At 32.2% G+C, this 20,668-nt stretch overlaps 2 protein-coding genes and 1 long non-coding RNA gene across 3 annotated transcripts; 2 read left to right on the top strand and 1 right to left on the bottom strand.

Moving 5' to 3' along the window:
* Positions 1-1,338: 1,338 nt before the first annotated feature.
* LOC129870686 (probable glutamate carboxypeptidase LAMP1) lies at positions 1,339-8,864 on the bottom strand. Its single transcript, XM_055945533.1, has 13 exons — positions 8,241-8,864; positions 4,844-5,358; positions 4,235-4,302; positions 4,003-4,084; positions 3,786-3,878; positions 3,515-3,667; positions 3,336-3,410; positions 3,121-3,208; positions 2,933-3,016; positions 2,242-2,330; positions 2,057-2,173; positions 1,806-1,925; positions 1,339-1,693 (listed from the first exon to the last, which is right to left on the bottom strand). The coding sequence occupies exons 1-13, from the start codon at positions 8,653-8,655 to the stop codon at positions 1,511-1,513; spliced, it is 2,082 nt and encodes a 693-aa protein (XP_055801508.1). The 5' UTR covers positions 8,656-8,864; the 3' UTR covers positions 1,339-1,510.
* Positions 5,970-7,614, top strand: LOC129870687 (uncharacterized). The gene is made up of 3 exons (XR_008762113.1): positions 5,970-6,037; positions 6,586-6,671; positions 7,325-7,614. It is a non-coding gene; the product is annotated as an uncharacterized LOC129870687 (long non-coding RNA).
* Positions 8,865-13,512: 4,648 nt separating the features above from the next.
* LOC129871705 (probable pectinesterase 53) lies at positions 13,513-19,672 on the top strand. Its single transcript, XM_055946668.1, has 5 exons — positions 13,513-13,933; positions 15,340-15,529; positions 16,323-16,529; positions 17,692-17,927; positions 19,393-19,672. Exons 1-5 carry the CDS (start codon positions 13,557-13,559, stop codon positions 19,538-19,540), a joined length of 1,158 nt encoding a protein of 385 aa, XP_055802643.1. The 5' UTR covers positions 13,513-13,556; the 3' UTR covers positions 19,541-19,672.
* The last annotated feature ends 996 nt before the right edge of the window (positions 19,673-20,668 follow it).

The raw sequence follows: 20,668 nt of genomic DNA, 5'->3' as shown, positions 1-20,668 counted from the left end.
TAGAGGGGGGGAAAATGGAATGGAAGATCTGTTATCTGTGTTCTTTTCACCTTTGTTTTGATAAATAAAAATGTATATCTTTCACCTCTTTTAGTTTAGATAGTGTTTTATTCTATTTAATAGTATGTCTTGAGATGTATTGTGGATAATGAAAGTTTTTAATCTCTGTAATTACATGTTTTGGTTTTGAAAATACTTTTCTTTAAGCGGAGAGTATTAGTCTGTTTGTATTGATTTAGATTTATTTTTAAGGAGCTAAGTTGAAAATTAGTTGTAAGTTAAAAAAATAAAATTGGTGTAGGTCAATTTTTTTTTTTTTTTTTGAGTTATAAGCTATTTTAATCTTATAAACTGTTTAAAATAAATTTATTCAAATAAATTTAATTATTTATTGTGGCTTATTTTAAATACAAAATGACTTTAAGTTGAAATTTATTTCGCACACCTTAGGAGTAAGGTTTGGGAAAGGTCCACCTGAGAGTTGGAAAGGAGTGAGTAATGATTTGGAAAACGGGCATAGGCTTTTTTGAATTCGGTAGGAGCAGAGTAGGTAAGCTAGTATCGATTCGATGAAGATAAAAGAATTTAGTTGATAGAGTAAGGTTTGAGAAGGGTCCACCTTCTTCTCAGATCACACACTTATAGGAGAGTTTGGAAAGAAATGAGTAATGGGTTTGGAAAATCGGCGTTGGAAGGAGGTAAATTAGAATCGATTTGGTGAAGAAAAGAAAATTTAATTGATAGAAAGATTAGATTAGGAGGAATCATTTGGTCGCATGTATATGTTATCATACACCTTCTCCAAACGGTATTTCTAAAATCACATTGTTTATGTTTAGATGTAAGAAAAAAAAATTTAATTGATAGAAACATTAGATTTGGAGGAATCATTTGGTCACATGTATATGTTATCATACACTTCTCCAAATCGTATTTGTAAAATCACATTGTTTATGTTTAGATGTAAGAAAAGAAAATTTAATTGATAGAAACATTAGATTTGGAGGAATCATTTGGTCACATGTATATGTTATCATACACCTTCTCCAAATCATATTTGTAAAATCACATTGTTTATGTTTAGATGTAGGGGTTTGAACTATGGAATTTAGAATCCTAGATTAAGAAAATATTATTCTTTGATAATCAAAAGTAGAAAGGTTTGGGTATGGTCCACTTTCTCTGGATCTCATTTATGCCATCATAATGTATGTTTTTCTTCTCTCCATGACTAATGTCTTCCATGAAACCTTTTAAAAGAATAATATCAAAAATATTTCTATATGAAATAATTCTAAAAATATGTCCAAATGCCAAATAATGAGGTTTGAGAAAATGTGTTAAGACATTTTATGATTTAATTTTTATGTATTGACAGATACAAAATATTGACCATAGGGATCAATTGATAAGACATTGTCCTTGAGGAAGAGAATCCAGGATGATCTTGCACAAACTATGTTAAAACCAAGATTGTGAAACTATACATGGTGAATGATAATATAAAGATTCACGTTAGTTGACCGCTGAGGACTAGTGATGCTTGTGTGATGGCTCGAGCAACTCGCCAAACTTCATGTTGTACAAAATGCCACGAGTCTGAAGAATTCAGGCTCTTGGCTCTCTCAATAGCATCAGATACACCGGGGAATGAGTTAGATCCATAATCATCGTGTCTTGCTGGGGCATAAATCTGAGTAAAAAGTTGTCGTAGTTAGATCCAATTTGTCATGAAATGAGTAAGTAACTATGTGATATCCATTTGGTATCAGAGCAAGATTGAAACATGACTTCTTAGTTCTTACCAAATGTTTGTACCATGTCCTTGAAGAAAGCCCATCTCTGTCTGTGAATGCTCGTTCTGTCATTATTAGTCTGTCGTTCAACTCTCTCACTGATACACGATTTCTTTTTGCTTTGAGTGCCTACATGTCATGTTTTTTTGTTAAATCCACTGGCGCAATCTTAAGTAATACTATTGAATTATATGAGCAGCTCATCTCAAAGCTTAAGTTGTTACAGATTGGACACTCTATGATAGAACTCAGTGTTGTACCTTTATGTCTTCCTTAATTCTTGAGGCTGCTTTTCTGAGTTTTTCAATAGAAGCATACAAGGGAACAAGTGAAATGCCCTTGTCTGATATTTCAGCTTCCAAGCATTCTGCACTTTTCTGTTTCATGAATATTGAGAACATTAGGTTGCATTTTAGTCGTAGCTAAACTGACAATTCAACCATACCTGGAGCTCATACGCGTATGATAGGTAATTAAAAGGCAAAACTTCATCATCTGCAAGTTGAAGAGCTACTAAACCCCAAATGCTTGCCACTGTAAAAATAGTAATAAAATTAGATTGTTCCATGATGAAAACGAGGTATTTGCTGGATAGTCACGTGGAACAAGAGCAATGATCTGTTATAAGATACCACGGCAAAACAGTTATTTTTTTCTGTATAACCAGGATTAAAAGTTACTCATCGGTGCTAGTTATCCAGTTACAGAAGTGACCCCATAGGCTTTTGCTTTGGCGTCTTTATAAAATTGTAGTCATTGTAAAATCTTCGTTTATTTAACATAAAAAACTCCCAAACACAGAAACATGCACATAATATGTTCTCGCTATGTTGCTCGCACTCTCCAGAAATGTTGTTGCATTCTGGATCCTCCAAAAATGCACTACTTTTGATTATTTTGATACTGATACAGACCCAACGGCATTTTTGATGAGTCCGACCAACGGCAGTTTTGATGAGTCCAAGCAATATAATTTACTTGATATATGACAATAAATAACTGTATATGGCATCTTAAATTTGTCATCTATATTTGCTTTTCTGCTTAAGAGAAAAGTTTTAGCATATAAAGGGAACAAACTCATATTGATATGAAAGATGCAGCATATAGTAATTTGGAAAAAAGGCGTAACAAACCTGCTACATGCCTATGAAACATCGGGTCTCCAAATTTCTTCATCCAAACGAAGTCATCGTACATCGAGTGGTAGACTGGGTAACCTGCAGACAAAATGTCGAACGCCTATACTTTAAGCAGTTCCTGCAATTACAAACTCTGAAAAGATAACTGGACATGCTTTGTGAGGTAACTAATATCTAGTTACTTTGCCCAAAAGACATGTCTAGTGCTGGAGTGCCAATGTGTTGAACAAATGCTGCGTAATCTGATCCAGCTCCTCCTAATCTCCCGAGCTACATGAAAACAGATAATCCGGATTAGTCTGTCTGATCTTTTCCAAAGTTGTAAGTTCTTAAATGAAACATAAAGGTACCGATTAAGATGATGTCTAAACTTAGGCAAGCACTTTACCACTCTTACCTTTACTGTTGTATCATTGCCAGAGGCGAGCCAGGATTGGTAGATAGTTTGTGAGGGGTTATCAGGGTCTTGGACCTACCAGGAAGAAGTTAGTTTAAGATGGGCCAGAAGTTACCGTAATTGGTTGCATAAAAGATTATGGGGGGGGGGGGGGGAGGGGGGATAATCAGGATCGAGACCTGCTGAGCAGCTTGTATGATTAGTTCATCAAGCTGTGGTGTTGCAGAGGCTCGAAAATCTCCTGCTTGAACAGCACAATCAACGTTCAAGTAGGCAATGACCCTTGCAGCTAGTATTTCCCTATTTTCTTCAACCCACTCTGCAGAACCTATCTGAAATGAGCAGGTTGTTAACATTTAGTTTATGGCATTGTCTGTTCTAGTGACATAAAAGTTTTTTTTGTTATACGAATAGGCTCATATTTGTCTAAGAGAAGAGATGAAGGGTCACCAGGCCATACTCCTCAGCGTCCCAGCTGCATAAGATGATTGTTCTTCGCGGTCTCCATCCTCTTTTTTGCAGCTTTTCGAGCCTTTGTGCAATCTGCATCTCACAAGTAAATCAGGTAATCATCAGTTTAGATATGTATATACATGTTTGATTCATGAAATATATATCCTTGACATTTTACGTAACTGATAAGGTAAGTTCTCTGGAGAAAAAATACCTCAAGTAGGGATGCTGTGCCACTATTCGGATCAACAGCTCCAAATGTCCACGCATCGCGATGATTACCTAGTATAACAAACCTGGACACATCTTCCTTTGAGCAACACTAACATTTCCTAGCATATATATATATATATATATATATATATATATATATATATATATGTATGCATTTCAAGGCTGAAGTGAAGTCAAATAACTCATGAAAAGTTGAAAGTTAGAGAGGCTACCGATCAGGTTCTTCTTCTCCTTCTATAACTCCAATAACATTTTGGATTGTGCTTATGACTTGTTGTCCCTGCAGAACTTAAAATCATTCAACAATCCCAAATTGACTTGTAGACTACTACTCTTTATTCCTTCTAAAGGAAAGGGTGAACCAGATGACATTACTCATGATGATCACTTTCAAAGCTTAGTCTTTCTCATATTCCCTCATAACTTATACAAAGGATTAGTCTCTATATGAAGGATCAAAGCGCACTGAAAGAACCTACCGATTCTTGCCACTCATAACAACCAAAACAGGTTAGCCTTCGTTTTTCCCATTGGCGAAGTCATAAGTTATGGTGAATCCGTGTCGCTACTATAAAGTGCTTTTCATAGATCAATAGAGAAAAGAGAAGAGTTTTTCCATTTTACTTGACATTCTTTCGTTTTTAGTTTGTTCCAACAAGAGCGACACCTTTCTATATTTAGAAACAATTCAACTTTAAACTTCCCCATTCCTTATAATGACATGCTTTTATAGCTAACGAAATGTCATGGCATGTTTAAGGCCACAAAGTTCCCCGTCCAATCGAACACCTTCACATAAAATGAAAATAGTAGTCACTTACTTCATAAGAGAGGTTTGCAATTGCAGGTCCTGGCCCAACTCTATAAATGTGGCTATCTTTTCCTCCTTGCCAATCCACACTTGCTACTTTTCCACCAATAGTCCTAATGATTGCATCTCCATCAGCCCAAGAAATTGGCAATGAAGGTATCAATGGTACATTTCCTCCCTCGTCAACTTCCTCATCTGATAATCTCTCACATTCTCCAGTACTAGGCCACCCTGGTGTTGTAGGATCACCAATTCCATCAAACACTGATCCAACTTGAACTCCACTTGGTGGCATCCACTTAGCGTCTGGAAACCATTTTTCGCCACCATAGTCCTTTTTATCAGTAAAAATTAACACCCCTATTGCACCAGCAGCATAAGCATTATGTACAATGTCTCCCCTGTATATCTTCCCATATCTAGCCAATACAACAGTATTAGATACATTAACTCCCATTTCTCTCAATGTCGCGTAGTCCTCTATGTGCCCATAGTTTGCATATACCACAGGACCAGTCGCAGTACCTGCATAGGCGGATCTAATATTTAAATTTTAACTAGTTTAACCTTTAAAGTACTAAACTCATTATAGAAATTATAAGTTCCTGACTTACTATTTGTTGCATAAAATAAAAAAGTCTTCAAATTGTTAGAATGTGTGGGTAATAATAGTAACACTATAAAACCAAAATGACACTTGTTTTGACTTAACGTAACCATGTTTCTAGAGGATAGTTGAAGTCTCTTTCACGAACAAAAGGAAGAACAACAACAATGCTATCTACGGGACTCAACTAAGCCAGATGAGAGATAGCACTCAAGAACAATAATTATACTACAAAACCGAAAAGACACTCGCTTGACTTAACATAACCATGTTTCTTGAAGATAGTTAATGTAACGACCCATTAGGCCGTTTTGAGTACTAGGCCTTTTTATTTCATAAAAGACTCATCCCGTAAATTTTAATTGGGTATTTTGGACTATTCAATAACTATGCTTATGTAGTTGAGGGGTGAATTTAGATAACTAATTTAATTGATGGTCTAAATGGATAATTTATTTAATACCCTATACCTTTTATTTTATATCTACTAAAATAAATTAATAGGGTTTGTTACTTTTAGTACCTAATTATTTTATAAAGAAAAGAAACGAGAGAAGGCGAGAACTTGCCTGCAAACGGTGACGAAGACGGCTTCAGGTAAACAGATTTCAGCCAAGCTTATTCCTTCTATATTCATATATTGATGGTTGCATGGATGGTTAGTTGTAATATTATATTATTAAGTGGAAAAAAAATGTAAGAGAATTGTTAAGAAAGCTGCAGAATTGATTTGTTTTTCTCTTTTTCTTTTCTAATGGTTGAAAATTGATGAATTGAGCATTTCTTATTATGTTATACTTTGTATATGTATGGAACAGATTGTAGATAGATTAGTGTCCTGCATGTAGTTCGCAGTAAGTTATTTACTGGGCATGTTCTTGATTTCAGTTATAGAAATTTCCTGCGGTATCACATTAAAAATTCAAGGTTTTGACATATTAAAATAGGTAATTAAATATTGGGTGTATTGTATTATATGAATATCATTAAATTTATGATATTTGGAGGAATTAAGACTTAACCCTAGGCTTAGGATTTTAGAGAATTGATTATAGAATTGGGTTTGTTGTGGGGTCTAGGTTAAACGTATAAATAATATTGGTGTCTACGGACTAGTTTACTTATAAATATTATATATTTGATAGATTGGAAACGGTCTGGGGCTTCAGGGCTTTGAAGGAAGAAAAGACATTCGTGAATTAGCTTGCTTGGATTCGATTCTTCGATTGAGGTAGGTTATGGTTTTATTCTATATCATAGATAGACTCTTAATAGTGATTGATATTTATTGAGTAATATGTGTGAAGTTTACTACGCATTTAATTGTTGTGGTTTGGATGGTTGATATGTTGTTGTGATTGGTCTAAAATCTCGAGGCCATGAAATCCATAATCTTGAACTTGCCCTATCAAAAATGGTGCCTTGAATAAAGAAGGCTTGATGAAATATTATTAATGAAGTGAAATGTAATCATAAGAAATGATAAATTAATTATATTTGGATCGGGTGTCACGTTCCGACACGGTATATTTGGATCGGGTGTCACATTCCGATACGGTATATTTGGATCGGGTGTCACGTTCCGGCACGGTAATATTAAAGGGAAATAAATTAAAATTACTTAATACTACCCAATATCCAAAAACTCATATTTCAAAAGAGTGTGATGTGGAGGCTTGAGTCTTTATGTGTGATCTTGATATTATTGACTGGTTATGTAATTGTTCATTGGTTGCCACCTGTTAAGTGTTGTTGTTGATTTTCCACTATTATTTTATGTATATTAATTTCTATTTTGAGTCGGCCGATGATACTTACTTAGTACATGTTGTCCTGTACTGACCCCTACTTGTATCTTTTCTTGTTTTATTTTGTGGAGTGCAGCGAGTATTCCACAGACTTCGACTCGACCTCAGCTCTAGTCAGTCTCAAGATCATCGGATTTTAGGGTGAGCTATCCTTCTAGCTCGTGATGGATTCTCTCGGTTATGACCTAGTGTCTTTAGTTTTCGGACACATTTTGTTATTTGTTCATTTTGGTGCTTGATATTTCCAGACTTAGTTTTAGAATTTAGATGTCCTTCATGTGATGACTTTCAGATTTTGGGGAACGTCAAGTAATAGATTTTAGTGGTTTTTGTTATTTCTGACTTTAATAAGATTGAGCTTCCGCAGCATTATCGTGATTTATAAGTTGAATCGTTAATGTAAGTTGGGTTTGTATCGTCGGTTCTCCCATCCAGGAGGTTAAGTTTAAGTGCCACTCATGGCCCATTTTGGGTCGTGACAGTTAAAGTCTCTTTCACGAGTAAACGGAAGAATTATAACAGTACTTTCTCCCGAATTCAACCAAGCCACACAAGAGGGAACGTTCAAGAATGCTGCTCTTCTATTCTGACTCGATGATTTCACCCTCTGGTCAATGATCTCTCTCAACTGTTTTTCGATTGAATTGCTTATATGATTTCCAAAGAAACCAACCCAATTTATCATATCAAGTATGAATGATTTCCAAATAAAATTCTTCAAACTCAATTTCAAGATTCATGAACCACTTTGGAAATTCAAAAGACTTGAATGTATTCTGTACTCCCACCATTTCAATTTATTTGTCTTTTTTTAATTATTTTTTTTTGACTATTTACGTTTTTTTGCAAGTCTTTAATTCTATGCATCAACACAAGATTAAAGGTTATTCTAATACATTCCAGGTATCTGACCACAGCATTCAAAAAATTACATGTCAAGTCAAAATCATACAAACAAATTAAAACGAAGGGAGTATGTCAATTAACAATACCTGATCTAGCATAAGCATGGAAGGTTGGTAATACTTCATTTGCCACCTCTGCATATGGATCACCATCATAAATTTCTTGAAAAAGACCAAACTTTATTGTTTTTTCTAAAGTTGTTAGGGTTAAAGACCTTGAGACAGGATAAGTTAAGGCAACATCATAGGATGTTACATGGGTTGGTATGTTAGAAGAAGTAAATATTGACAAAACATAATTTGCTGCATCAAGATTAGCTTGAGAACCAGCAACATGGGGTCTCTTAGTTAAGGTATAAAGATGATTTGCTATAGAGGAATTATCAGAAAAAGAATCAGATATGAACAAAGAGTGATAGTAGGATTTTGGTGGGGTTTCCAAGAAAACAAAGGAAATTGCAGTGGCCAGTGCTATGAAGGTGAAAAATGTTAACTTGGTCATTTGAATTTTGTTTTCTTGAAATTTGGTCACAGATTATTGAAATTTTTGCTGAAAATTGTCTTAAGGTGAAGTTGGGCAAGAAAGTTGATTCCTTTATGTCATTGTGGTTTTTGAAATGTCAAGATTGTGTATTTAAGAGGACATTTTAGGCATGGAAATGGTTTGAAAATGGACAAAAATGATAGGTACATCACCATTTATGTGAGTGGGTTTTTTTCTTCTGATTAATGATTTTTTTTTTGTCTTTTCAAGGTAGTTTCGGAATCTTTCATAAAGAAATGGTTGGATTCTTGGATATATGTATGTCACTAAGAGGGAGGGGTTGCAGTGGTAGGACTGCTCCACCTTTAATCAGAAATTTCGAATTCGAGCTTTGAATATGGTGAAATTTATGTTGAAAGCGTCACTCTCGAATAGACTTTGCAGTGTGCAATCCAAATCTAGTCGGGGCTCTATGGGCTCCCAAATACTAGATGGAAAATCGGAAAAAAAAGGCCAAGCTTGGGCCTACAATTGGTGTGTGTGTGTTGTGTTGTGTGTGGGGATGGGGTGGGGGTGGGGTTGTATTTGCATTGTATGGCCTTTAAGATAACTTTTTTTTCAAAAATAAATAAAAAATATATAATAGCGTTTAGGGATTACTTTTCGATTATGTCTGTGAAAGATACACTATATTATAGAATTTTATATTATATAGATAAAATTTTATGATAATATTCTGGAGTTTCACTAATTGAAATTGAAGCTCTATGATATAATTATTTTTCAATTACATTAGCTAAAAAGTATTAGCTTAAGGTGTTTATTTGTGAATTTTAATTCTTTTTTTGTCCTTGCTGGCCAAATAAGCTAAATTTCTCCTTTACAAGTATAACAATAATTCCTGTATAGTTTGCGAGCTATTGCATAGGAGCGATAGTTTTATCCCGTCCGCACCCAAAAAGATAGCGGCTACGAATTTTCTTGTCATAAAAAAAAAAGAAAAAATGAAAGAAGAAGAAGTATATCAACAATAACATATTTAAGAGATTCTGAGTTCTTCAAGCTGGACAGTATTGGGCCTGATATCTTTGCTTATTGTGGGCTTGGTTCATAATGTTGGGCCTGAAAAAAATGTGATTATCCAAAGTCTTATCAAAAAGAATAACGATGTTTGTAATGCTTCATTTTTTGTAGTGGATATATGTAATCCCTTTACATTTAATTAATTTTTTTGATTTTTAACATTTAAAATTTATCAGCTAATTCAAACAGGCTCTAATTATTATTTTAAAGTTTAAACTTCTCTAGTGCTTCATATGGTGGCAAAAGATAAAATAGTGGAAGTCTTTCTTCAATGGATATCCTTTTTAAATTAATGTTTTATTTGATGAAAATGCCAAAAAAAATATTTTTTTATATATATCTTTGATTGATGTTTTTTTCCACCCGTGAAAGTAGTTTGTAGATGATTCAAAGAGTCAAGAGAGATGATTGGCTACCAAGAATTCACAAAAAGGTAACCAATTTCTTGACTTTTTTTGTTCTCAATTTTATATATCTTCAACACCATAGTCTAATCAATAAAATTTTATGATTGGACATTTTTTAGAATTTTGTATATAGCAGAAATTTAATGCATTACATTGTCTTTTTATAATATACTATAATCAATAAATTCTTATGATTTCAGAAGTTATTTTCTAGTTTGACAGTATTATGTTTTGATATTTTGTATGAGTAGGTCGAAGTCGTGTTCTGTGCACTATGATTGTTATTCTTTAAAGGCTTTGTGGATGTGTATGTACAATTTAGTTCAATTTGATTTTATGGCGTTGTCGGCTTCTCGTTGTTCAGTTCCACTGTATTATGATTTAGTTGACCTTATGTTTTTTTAATTTTATTTAGTTGCAACCTTGTCAGTCCAGGTGGTTGTGATAGGTGGATTGATTGGCGTAAGTATTATAGTTTCAAATGTTATATTATCGGCTTCTCGATTCAGTCAATATTGAAGCCAATCACGCCTTCCTCAATTTTTGAGGCGTAACAAATTTGATATCATCCTTTTCTAAATTTATGCATAACGAAAATCTAGTGCATCGAATTTTCTTTTAATAATCTAATCAATAGTTCCTAACTTCGTTTAGAATCTATTATCATTCCAAATACTTTGTCTCTTTTCTTCCAAACTAGTTTAACAATTAGCAATATTTAATTAAAGGTCTCATTTAGGATTAGAAAAATTATTAAATTTTAGTACTTTTTCCTTCATTAAACTTTTGATCTAATATCATCTCATCATTAGAAAAAACTCTTGTTTTTATTCTTGACCTCCTAATGAAGCTCAAATCTTAACGATAATTTTAAATTACAGTAAAAAGTTCAAATGCCAATTCTTTCCTCCCTAACGGACTATCTAGTTGTTTTCCTGGCTCAAAAATCAGTGAAAAAATAGATGTCGTTCGTCTCAAGTGATATATTTGAGCGTTTTTAAGATAACGTACAGACGTGAAGTTCATCCATTTCGAATTTCATCTTCAAAATTGTGGTGGGCTGAATAAAAATCCTACGAGGTCTCGAGTATTAATTTAAGAATGAAAAAAATTCACATAAGAAGCATTTTTCCTTTTAACGAATCTTACGAACATCAAATATAATTTATTTTTATTTTTTTAAAAAAAGTCCCTTTTTTTAATTATTTAATACCAACAGTGAATATCCTATAGGGTACTCTATCCTTCATTACCTATTAAGTCTTTTACTTTCCCAACTACTATATTCCAAAATTATTGTTTTTTTCTTATCATCCATTAGCATTTGAATTTCTTTTTTTGTGCATCATGCTAGAAAATAACAAAAAATAATCACTTGATATTTTTTTTGTGGTAGGTTTAAAATAGTCCTTTAAATATATCCACAAGTAGTTTTGGTCCCCATCAAATATTTAACAAATTACTTTTGTTTGAGTATTTGATGGTGCAATTTTATGGTATCGCTATTTTTGATCTATTTCTAGAGTTGGTGTAACTTTTGTTATTTTTGGTGTCTTGTATAATTTTTTGTGTTGTAATTTTTAAAATTTGATGAGATTTTAATGATATTTTTGGTTTAACAACGGGTGAATCTAGGTTAAATTCTATAAATGAGCAAATAAGTAGTTGTTTGGTGTGAGAGTAAAATCTCCGATCCTATGCAATAGCTCGTAAACCACATAGGAGAGGTAACCCGCACTAGACAATGCCAGTGTGACTAGCTTGACCCAGAATACAAACCTTTTGCTTTCACTGGCAATGAATTTCGAAGTTGAAACCTCCAATATGAAAAAAAATAAAATATATATATATATATATAAATCACTGGACCACACCGAAGGGTTATTATTTGTCCCACCATTTATATCATAAAACTGTGATAAATTATCCCATATATATGATGGATAACTTATCTTAGGATAACTTATCCGTTGATATAACTTATTCAGAAATAACTTGTTCCCAACCAAACGACCACTAATGTACTACGCAATAGACTTGATTAATCTGTTATTTTACTGTATAGTGGCTATTTAATTAATTATGAAAGGCAATTACTTTAAGCTAAAATAGTGAAAATACCTAAATAAAAGTACACAAAATCATTTTACTTATTGGAATATATTCACTTTCCATACAACAACAGAAAGAACACTCACGTTAGCTAACAAACAACAACAATAATAATAATAATAATAATAATAATAATAATAATAATAATAATAATAATAATAATAATAAGTTATTAATTAAATAAACAAAAAAGTGCATTCCTATGAAGTCGTCTTTGTGGCCAAAATTCTTTCTTGTGAACACCCCACCACCCCTTTAAACCACCCCACACACTACCCCCACCCCCACCCCCCCACCCCCAACTTTTCTGCATTCATTTCAGTGGAAGCACCCGTGACACTCTCAATCCTATGACATGATTCTCCAATTTGTACCACTTTCTACCTAAAAGATGACTCATTATTATTCTCAATTTCTCTAATAGTAATGAAGTTAGAATTTTCATTAAAATGAGTGAAATTTATATAAAAAAAGTAAACATAAAATATGTTAATGGAATTTAACAATTAGTGTATATATATATATACATATTGTAATTTTTCAATAAAGGTATCTTGAACAAGAGTGACTCTACCAAGCTCTCCAAAGGTATGTCCTAACCATAAACAAAGTGGAGGGAAATTATGATACATCGTGGTACAAATTTTAGTAAGGCAAAAAGTTTATTTTTTCTATTTCTATCGATTTATGTGAATTTATTTGATTGAGCTTGAAATTTAAAAAAGAAATGAATTTGTTTTAAAGTTGTTGGTTGCTTGCCATGACATTTATGTGGCTATAAGACTTTTGAATTTATTGTCTAATTAAACACCATAGTATTTGTGTAATCATAAAAACTTATCATTAAGAGTAAAACGTGAAGTTGAAATTAGAAAGCAGTCATCCTTTTTGAAATGACTAAAATGGAAATAAAGTCACATAAACTTGATCTTAAGGACTAAGTGATTTCTTTTGATCTGCTTAAGTAGAGATGGTCATAGAGTTATTTGATGATAAGCGTTGTTCAATGTAGGGGCAGAAAATGGTAGGGGACTTCTTTTTATCTATCTAAATTTTAAAAAATTAATCGAAATACATACAAAATTTAATCGAAATAAATGACAAGAACACTACTATCATTAAAAAAACAAAAAAAAAAGACAAAGAGATATGACTCAATACTCAAAACCACTTGAACTCCCCAAAACCACTCATAGAGACACACACATCCAATTATGTATATATAGCCAACTTGCAATGCATTTCAACATCTCTCTATTAAGTTCTTAGACACTTTTTGTTTTTCCCCCCCCTTTTTATTCTCATTTGATAGCAACAATGCCAAATTTTAAACCATTTCTTCACTTCACTACTATTCTCATTATTATTCTTCTTCTTCTCAATAATTTTGACCTAATTTATTGTCATACAAAAGGGCTTAGGCCAAAAAAAAGTGAAGGAAATAAGCAATTAAATGTGAACTTGACACAAGTTGAACATTCTGAACAACAATTCATGCAGTGGGTACAATTTGTTGGAAGCTTAAAACATTCACTTTTTAAGACAGCAAAAAATAAATTGTTCCCTTCTTACACACTTACTGTTGACAAAAAACCTTCTCATGGAGATTTTACTTCAATTCAAGAAGCCATTGATTCTCTTCCAATTATCAATCTTATTAGAGTTGTCATCAAGGTCCATGCAGGAGTTTACACGTAAGTCGCGCGTTTTTTATTTATTTTTTAATACTATAGTAGTGTTCCTGCCAGTTTGTGCCCATACACTATTAGAAAATCGTTAATTTTTATCATATTGATATTGACTTTTTCATGAATTGTCATCAAGGTGCGCTCAAACTGACACTTATTGTTTCAATTCTTGAAATTGAGTATTCCGTCCCCCCGGAGTGTCTTGGACGAGTGATTGTCATTGATACATTTTTTATTATTTGAGTCAGTTTACGTATATCTCAAAAAAAATTATTGAGTAATTGAGTTGCGTGCGAGCGGACTCTTTTTACTTTTTTCAATTCTTGGAATTTAATATGTCATTAATACATCTACATTGTGTGATTTTTTTCCATTGATTTTTTTGAGTAGCTTAATTGTTGAAGAGTTTGAACTAATCTTTTTCCAAAATAAGAGGGAAAAGGAAAAGAAATACATAAAATTTAGCAATTGGTAAATTTATTGATTTTTTGGTTTTTTATCCTCAATAAGTGTTTGTCTTTTTGGAGTAATGTCATTTTTTACTTTATCTGTCTTTTCTTATTAGCTTCACATGATGGATAAATGTTTTGTCCAAAACTCAACATTTGTGGTCAATTGTCAATTCATGGAGAATTGTGTGATGAAAAGAATTTTGCTTTTTGTTCCTGTCCTTTGCTTTTTGTCATTTTATAGTCTTGTGATCAAATAGAAAATGTTTAAAACATATGAGTTGTTAGAGTTCTTTTCTTTTCCATTAGGCTCATTATGAAAATGCCAAGTGGTTCATGCATTGTCTTATATTTCTTTGAAAAATAGAAAGTAAAAGTTATTGTCGTATGATAAAGGAAATTATGAGCTCAGTTTAAGTTGCAATAAGAATCTTTTTCATTGTGATTTTGTCTTTTTTTTTTAGACCCCGTATATAGTAAGAGCTCAATGCATCGAACTAGCTTTCATATTTTGTCCAAGATAATGTCTCACTCCAAAGTTCTATTTTTCTTCCATATATTTCTTCAAAATAGTCCTTGATGCAACAATAAATTAAAGGTTGTCTTCTGCATAATCAAAAGGTTACAGATTCAAGATGCAAAAATAACCTCTTATAACATTGAAAAATAAAGTGTGTTGCATACATAATACTCTTTTTTTATGGTTTTTCACTGGTGTCCGGAACACGTGGAGTCACGCGCATTGCAGGGCCCACTTGGGACAGGATTTTCGTCATATTCATGACTTAAACTCGAGACTTTTGATTAAGAGTCTCATAATACTCAGTGTGATCAGACCACTCTTCTAACCTGTGCATTATGGGAGCTTAGTGGCCCGAACTGACCTTTATATTTCTTCAAGATAATGTATTTTTATTCCAAATTTTTATTTATTTATAAATTTTTTAATGTTATTTTTTGCAGGGAGAAAGTAAATATACCACCATTTAAATCATTCATAACCATAGAAGGAGTAGGAGCAGATAATACAATAATTCAATATGGAGATACAGCACAAACAATTGGCCCAAATGGAAAACCCCTTGGCACTTATGGTTCAGCTACTTTTGCTGTGAATTCACCTTATTTCCAAGCCAAGAATATTACTTTCAAGGTACCAAACAATAATTCTTTCTTTTTCACTTTTACCTTTGTTGGTTGCTTTTAAAGAAATACAAAGTTGGAATCCAACTAAGCTTCTATTATGCACCGCGTTTGAAAAAGAATCTGATCGCAAGAGTTTATTGTACGCAATTTTATTTTGTATTTGTGTCAGAGACTCTTTCCAATAATTTAAACCTGATCAAATCTTCTTCTAATCACATGACAACATCTTTACTAGTTACATCAAGGTTTCTGTTTCATTTATATCATTTATATGTGCAATTTTAATTCACTTTTTATTTCAAATTAGTTGTCAAGTCGTTGAGTGTATCTCGAGAGTCAAATTATATTAATTTCGATCAACTTTTTTTTAATGTATTTTTTTCCCACCATATTGACATGAGACAAATTGCAATGGGTACTACTTTTCATATAATTTTTTAACATAGAGATTTTAATGGTAAAATATTGTGAGTGATTCAATTCAATTTAACTTCAAAAATTAGCCAAATAAATTCTCAAAAATCGAAAGGTGACGGGTAATCAATTTAACTTCAAAAATTAGTCAACTTATGGTCAATGTCATTTGAATTACACCTATTAAATAAAGTTATTTGCTTTACATGTTTGAATTTTTCAAAAATATTATTGCTCCTTATCGAATCTTCCAAAATGTACACTAATTTTAGACTATCGGCACAAATCCGACATTTTCAATAAGTCGGAATCTATAATTATCTTTTAAGCGATATATTTTTTACATCGTCAGTACATAAAATTTAAAATCGTAAACTAAAATGCAGAACACAACACCAGTGCCACCACCAGGAGCCATAGGAAAACAAGCAGTAGCATTTAGAATATCAGCAGATACAGCAGCCTTTGTAGGGTGCAAATTCTTAGGGGCACAAGATACACTTTATGATCATTTGGGAAGACATTATTACAAAGATTGTTACATTGAAGGTTCTGTGGATTTCATCTTTGGCAATGGACTTTCTTTCTTTGAGGTAATTAATCACTTCTCTCGCGAGAGAGATCCATTCACTCAACTGATTAAATTTTAAAAATAATTATCAAATACATAATATATGTATAATTGTGTATAATCAGTATATAATTTATATATACCATTTATGAAAAAGTATGAATAGTAAATCTGGCCAGATATTTGTGTGAAGATTTTTTTTAGAAACCAAGGAAATTTGAACTCTTTAGTCCTTGAAATATTGACAAATTTTGATTTTGGTTCCTATATATATGTAGTTAAGCACATTTGATCTTTAATTTTTTAAATTGTGCACTTTTGATCTTTTTTGCTTGTGAATCTGCCTTTACGATATTTATTATATCTCATACGTCTCGGATATAACACGTCCGTTCCCTTTAGTTTTTAATACATGAAATCCATAATTTGACACTTGAAATTTTGTAACGAGTTAGATAGAGCATAATCAGGTTGTTTGCATCTATCCCTATTATATTTGTCTTTACGATATTTACTATATCTCATACATCTCAAATATAGCACATCTATCCCTTTTAGTTTTTACTACATGAAATTTTTCAGTTGAAAAATTTGTGACGAGCAAGAGTTCCATATAGGAGTATAATTTATCTTTTGCATTCAGTATCTAGCTATTTCTGCACCTTATATATAATCGACATGAACAACACATACAAATCTCTTCTCTAATTTGCTATATAACCTCTTAAATTGTACAAATAATTGCATATTAACATAAACTCAACGCCATTAAAATCATGTTATGTTGTAACGAGTTAGATAGTTCCATAAAGAAGCATAACCTATTTTCTGCCTTCAGTTCTAGCTATTTCTGCACCTTATATCTAATCAACCTGAACAACATACACATATCTCTTCTAATTCGCTATATAACCTCTTAAATTGTATAGCATTAAAATCATGTTACGTTGTAACAAGTTCGGTAGTTCCATAGAGAAGCATAACCTATCTTCTGCATTCAGTATTTAGCTATTTCTGCACCTTATATATAATCAACATGAACAAAATACACATCTCTTCTAATTCGCTATATAACCTCAAAAAATGTACAAATAATTATTTGCGTACATGTGTGCATATAACGTAAACTCGATGTCGTAAAAAATCATGTGAGTGTTTTGATGATTGATGTTGATGTTGTATAGGGATGTCATTTGCATGCAATAGCACAAGTAACAGGGGCAGTAACAGCACAAGGAAGGAGCAGTATGTTGGAGGACACAGGATTTAGTTTTGTGAACTGTAAGGTCACAGGTTCAGGTGCATTGTACCTAGGTAGGGCATGGGGTCCTTTCTCTAGGGTCATCTTTGCTTACACATATATGGACAACATTATCATACCTAAAGGCTGGCATAATTGGGGTGACCCCCTTAGAGAAATGTAAGTTTCCCCGCTCTCTCGTTTCATTTTATGTGACGATTTCAATTAGATACATATAAAATTTTAAAATTTTGTAAAAGCGTTTTCATCAGAGTGTTGTGGGTAATTTGGGATTTTATGTGGTAAACAATTTCCTACGAGCACATTTTGGACTAGAAGAGTTCAAATTTGATATTGTCTGTTTTGGGCTCATGTTTCACACCATTAAGAGTATGCTAACAAATTAAAAATAATTTTTTTTATCTTGTGAGATTTTATTTACACACAATCAACATTGTTTGCGGATTTCAACAAAATTTGTGGTTACTTCATTGATTTTAGGGAAATTTTTATTAATTTAACTGAATTCATTACTTTTAATTCGAGTTCTGAATATTAAGAAAATATATTTTAAAGAGCACTTTCCTTAAATTGATGTTTTAAATATGCCTACAAAGATGGTGCAAGTCCTACCCTAATTTATTTATTTTTTAAAAATGGATTTAACTTTTTGATCAGTGGATAGGCTTACACTTTTTTCATTAAAGAACATAGTCTAGAATCTAGATAAGTTTTTTTTTCTTGCCAAAAATACCAAACTATAGACTAAAGTTTGGCCAAGTTTATAAGTCACAAAATTATAATTTTGTTATAATGTATAGCGAGCATGGGACGGTGGCCACCTTTACCAGAGTAGCCACTAATATTCCACTATCTCCATATTCATCACCCTATTTATGTCTAATAAATAAACACATCTTTTATCTCTATAAATAAATAATTTGCACCTCAAATTCTTTGTCAGATACTATTCGGCTATATGAATTTTTAATGATGATACATATCTTTTGAATTTACATTCATTTAAAAATACTATTTGTCGATGTAACACGTGTCTAAGTGAGCATCAGCCAATAATAAGTTGTGTATTTTGAGAATTTGCCATAAATTGGCTAGGTTTGTTCGCGGTTTATTAGTTCTACTGTGACCCTCCTTCTTAATACAGGCTTGTAATCGATAATATGATCAAACTCACCAAGGGTTGTTTGTTACTAATCTATTAGGTAGTAGAGTAGTCATCGCCTTTATTTAAGAAGTGTCTATTGATATCTCTTTGTTAGAAAAATTACTATGCATAAACTTTTGTGTATGCATATATATGGTATATGTCGAATCTCATTAACTTATTATTCTTTTGTATTTTGAGTTTTTAAAAAATTCTGACTTCACAATTAAGGAGCCATGTTAAAAGAACTTGCCATTAAAAAAAAATTTGAATAAAACATATATAAATTTTTTTTGAATAAAACATATATACAAATCTATGATTTAAAGTTTATATGTGCAAAAACACTAATCATTGACTTATTATTGGGAAGGTTCTCATCCAGATATTATTATTATTATTATTATTATTATTATTATTTTAAGTCCATATTTATTTTATTATTATAATTAATTATTGTCACTTTTTTTTTTTGGACAGGACTGTATTTTATGGGCAATATAAATGTAGTGGACCAGGGGCAAGTTTTGCAGGAAGAGTTTCATGGTGTAGAGAGTTAACTGAACAAGAAGCTAAGCCTTTTATTTCACTTAGCTTTATTGATGGCTCTGAATGGATCAAATTTTAATAAATAAATAATTATTTTTCTCTATTTCATTTGGCTTACTTTGTAAAATCCATGTATTTTATAGTAGTTCAAAGAGGCATAGAGTAGAAAAATCTTTGTGAAAATTATGATAATTTATAGGTGAGATTTTCTTTTGATTAATGGTTGTAGTTTATGAATATAATATCAAGCATTCTACCATTAAATGTCGAAGGAAAAAAAAAAATAGATAAGAATTTCTCAGCTTCTATATATAAAAAATACTCTATTTTTTGTTTTGGCACTTGAGCCGGAGAAAGTAGAGATAAGGTCTGCGTACACTTTATCCTCTCCAACCCCACTTAGTGAAATTTCTTTGGATATGTTGTTGTTGTACCCTATTTTTATTTCATGACATTTTCTGTTCATAATTAATGAAATTGCCGGCATATATAGAGTATATTCAAGACATGGTGTATATATGCCGACTATTTCATTGCACAAAGTATATATATTAGTGGGGCATAAGTTTATATTTCTGAATCATAATATTCTATAAGTTATAGTCCGACTCCTAAAAGAAATTATGTCCCATAAGGCACAAGTTCGATTTCTAATGACAGAAATTAGAGATCAGTTCATTTGAATGGCAAACGGTGCAAATATTTCAAATATGAAAGGTAATAGTAATGCACAAACTCCATATGGGCCTGGTTTGAAGAAGGCCCAGTCCAGTATTACTTGAAGCAAGGCTTAATGGATCACAAACATTACAGGCCGAATACTTATCATATTTGGGCCAATAAAAACAACAATTTCTATTATGCTTTGATTCTAAAAAAGTTAGGATTCAACTATAAATTCTCACTTGTTGAAGTTCGTGATTATTGTATACTTCAATATGATATCAAAGAAACATGCATCTCCCTTCTTGATTTTTCAACAGGGCCTTCATATAAAATAGTTCACGTTGTAAATGTTTCGTCTTGAGTGTGCGTGGGCAGTGGCGGACCCAGAAATTTTATGAAGGGGGTTCAAAAAAAATTAAACACGCAAATCAGAAAAAAAATGTGTTTATTCGGATTCGAACCCGCGAGCTAAGACAAGCTAAGGCAAAACATTGAACCCCATTAACCACTGAGCTAATCCTTTGACTTATGCTTAGGAGGT

This window comes from Solanum dulcamara, chromosome 10 (assembly GCF_947179165.1).
Source record: "Solanum dulcamara chromosome 10, daSolDulc1.2, whole genome shotgun sequence".
In the NCBI taxonomy this organism is placed as follows: Eukaryota; Viridiplantae; Streptophyta; class Magnoliopsida; order Solanales; family Solanaceae; genus Solanum; species Solanum dulcamara.
Note: the sequence above shows the minus strand (reverse complement) of the source record. Positions and strands in the feature narration are given on the sequence as shown.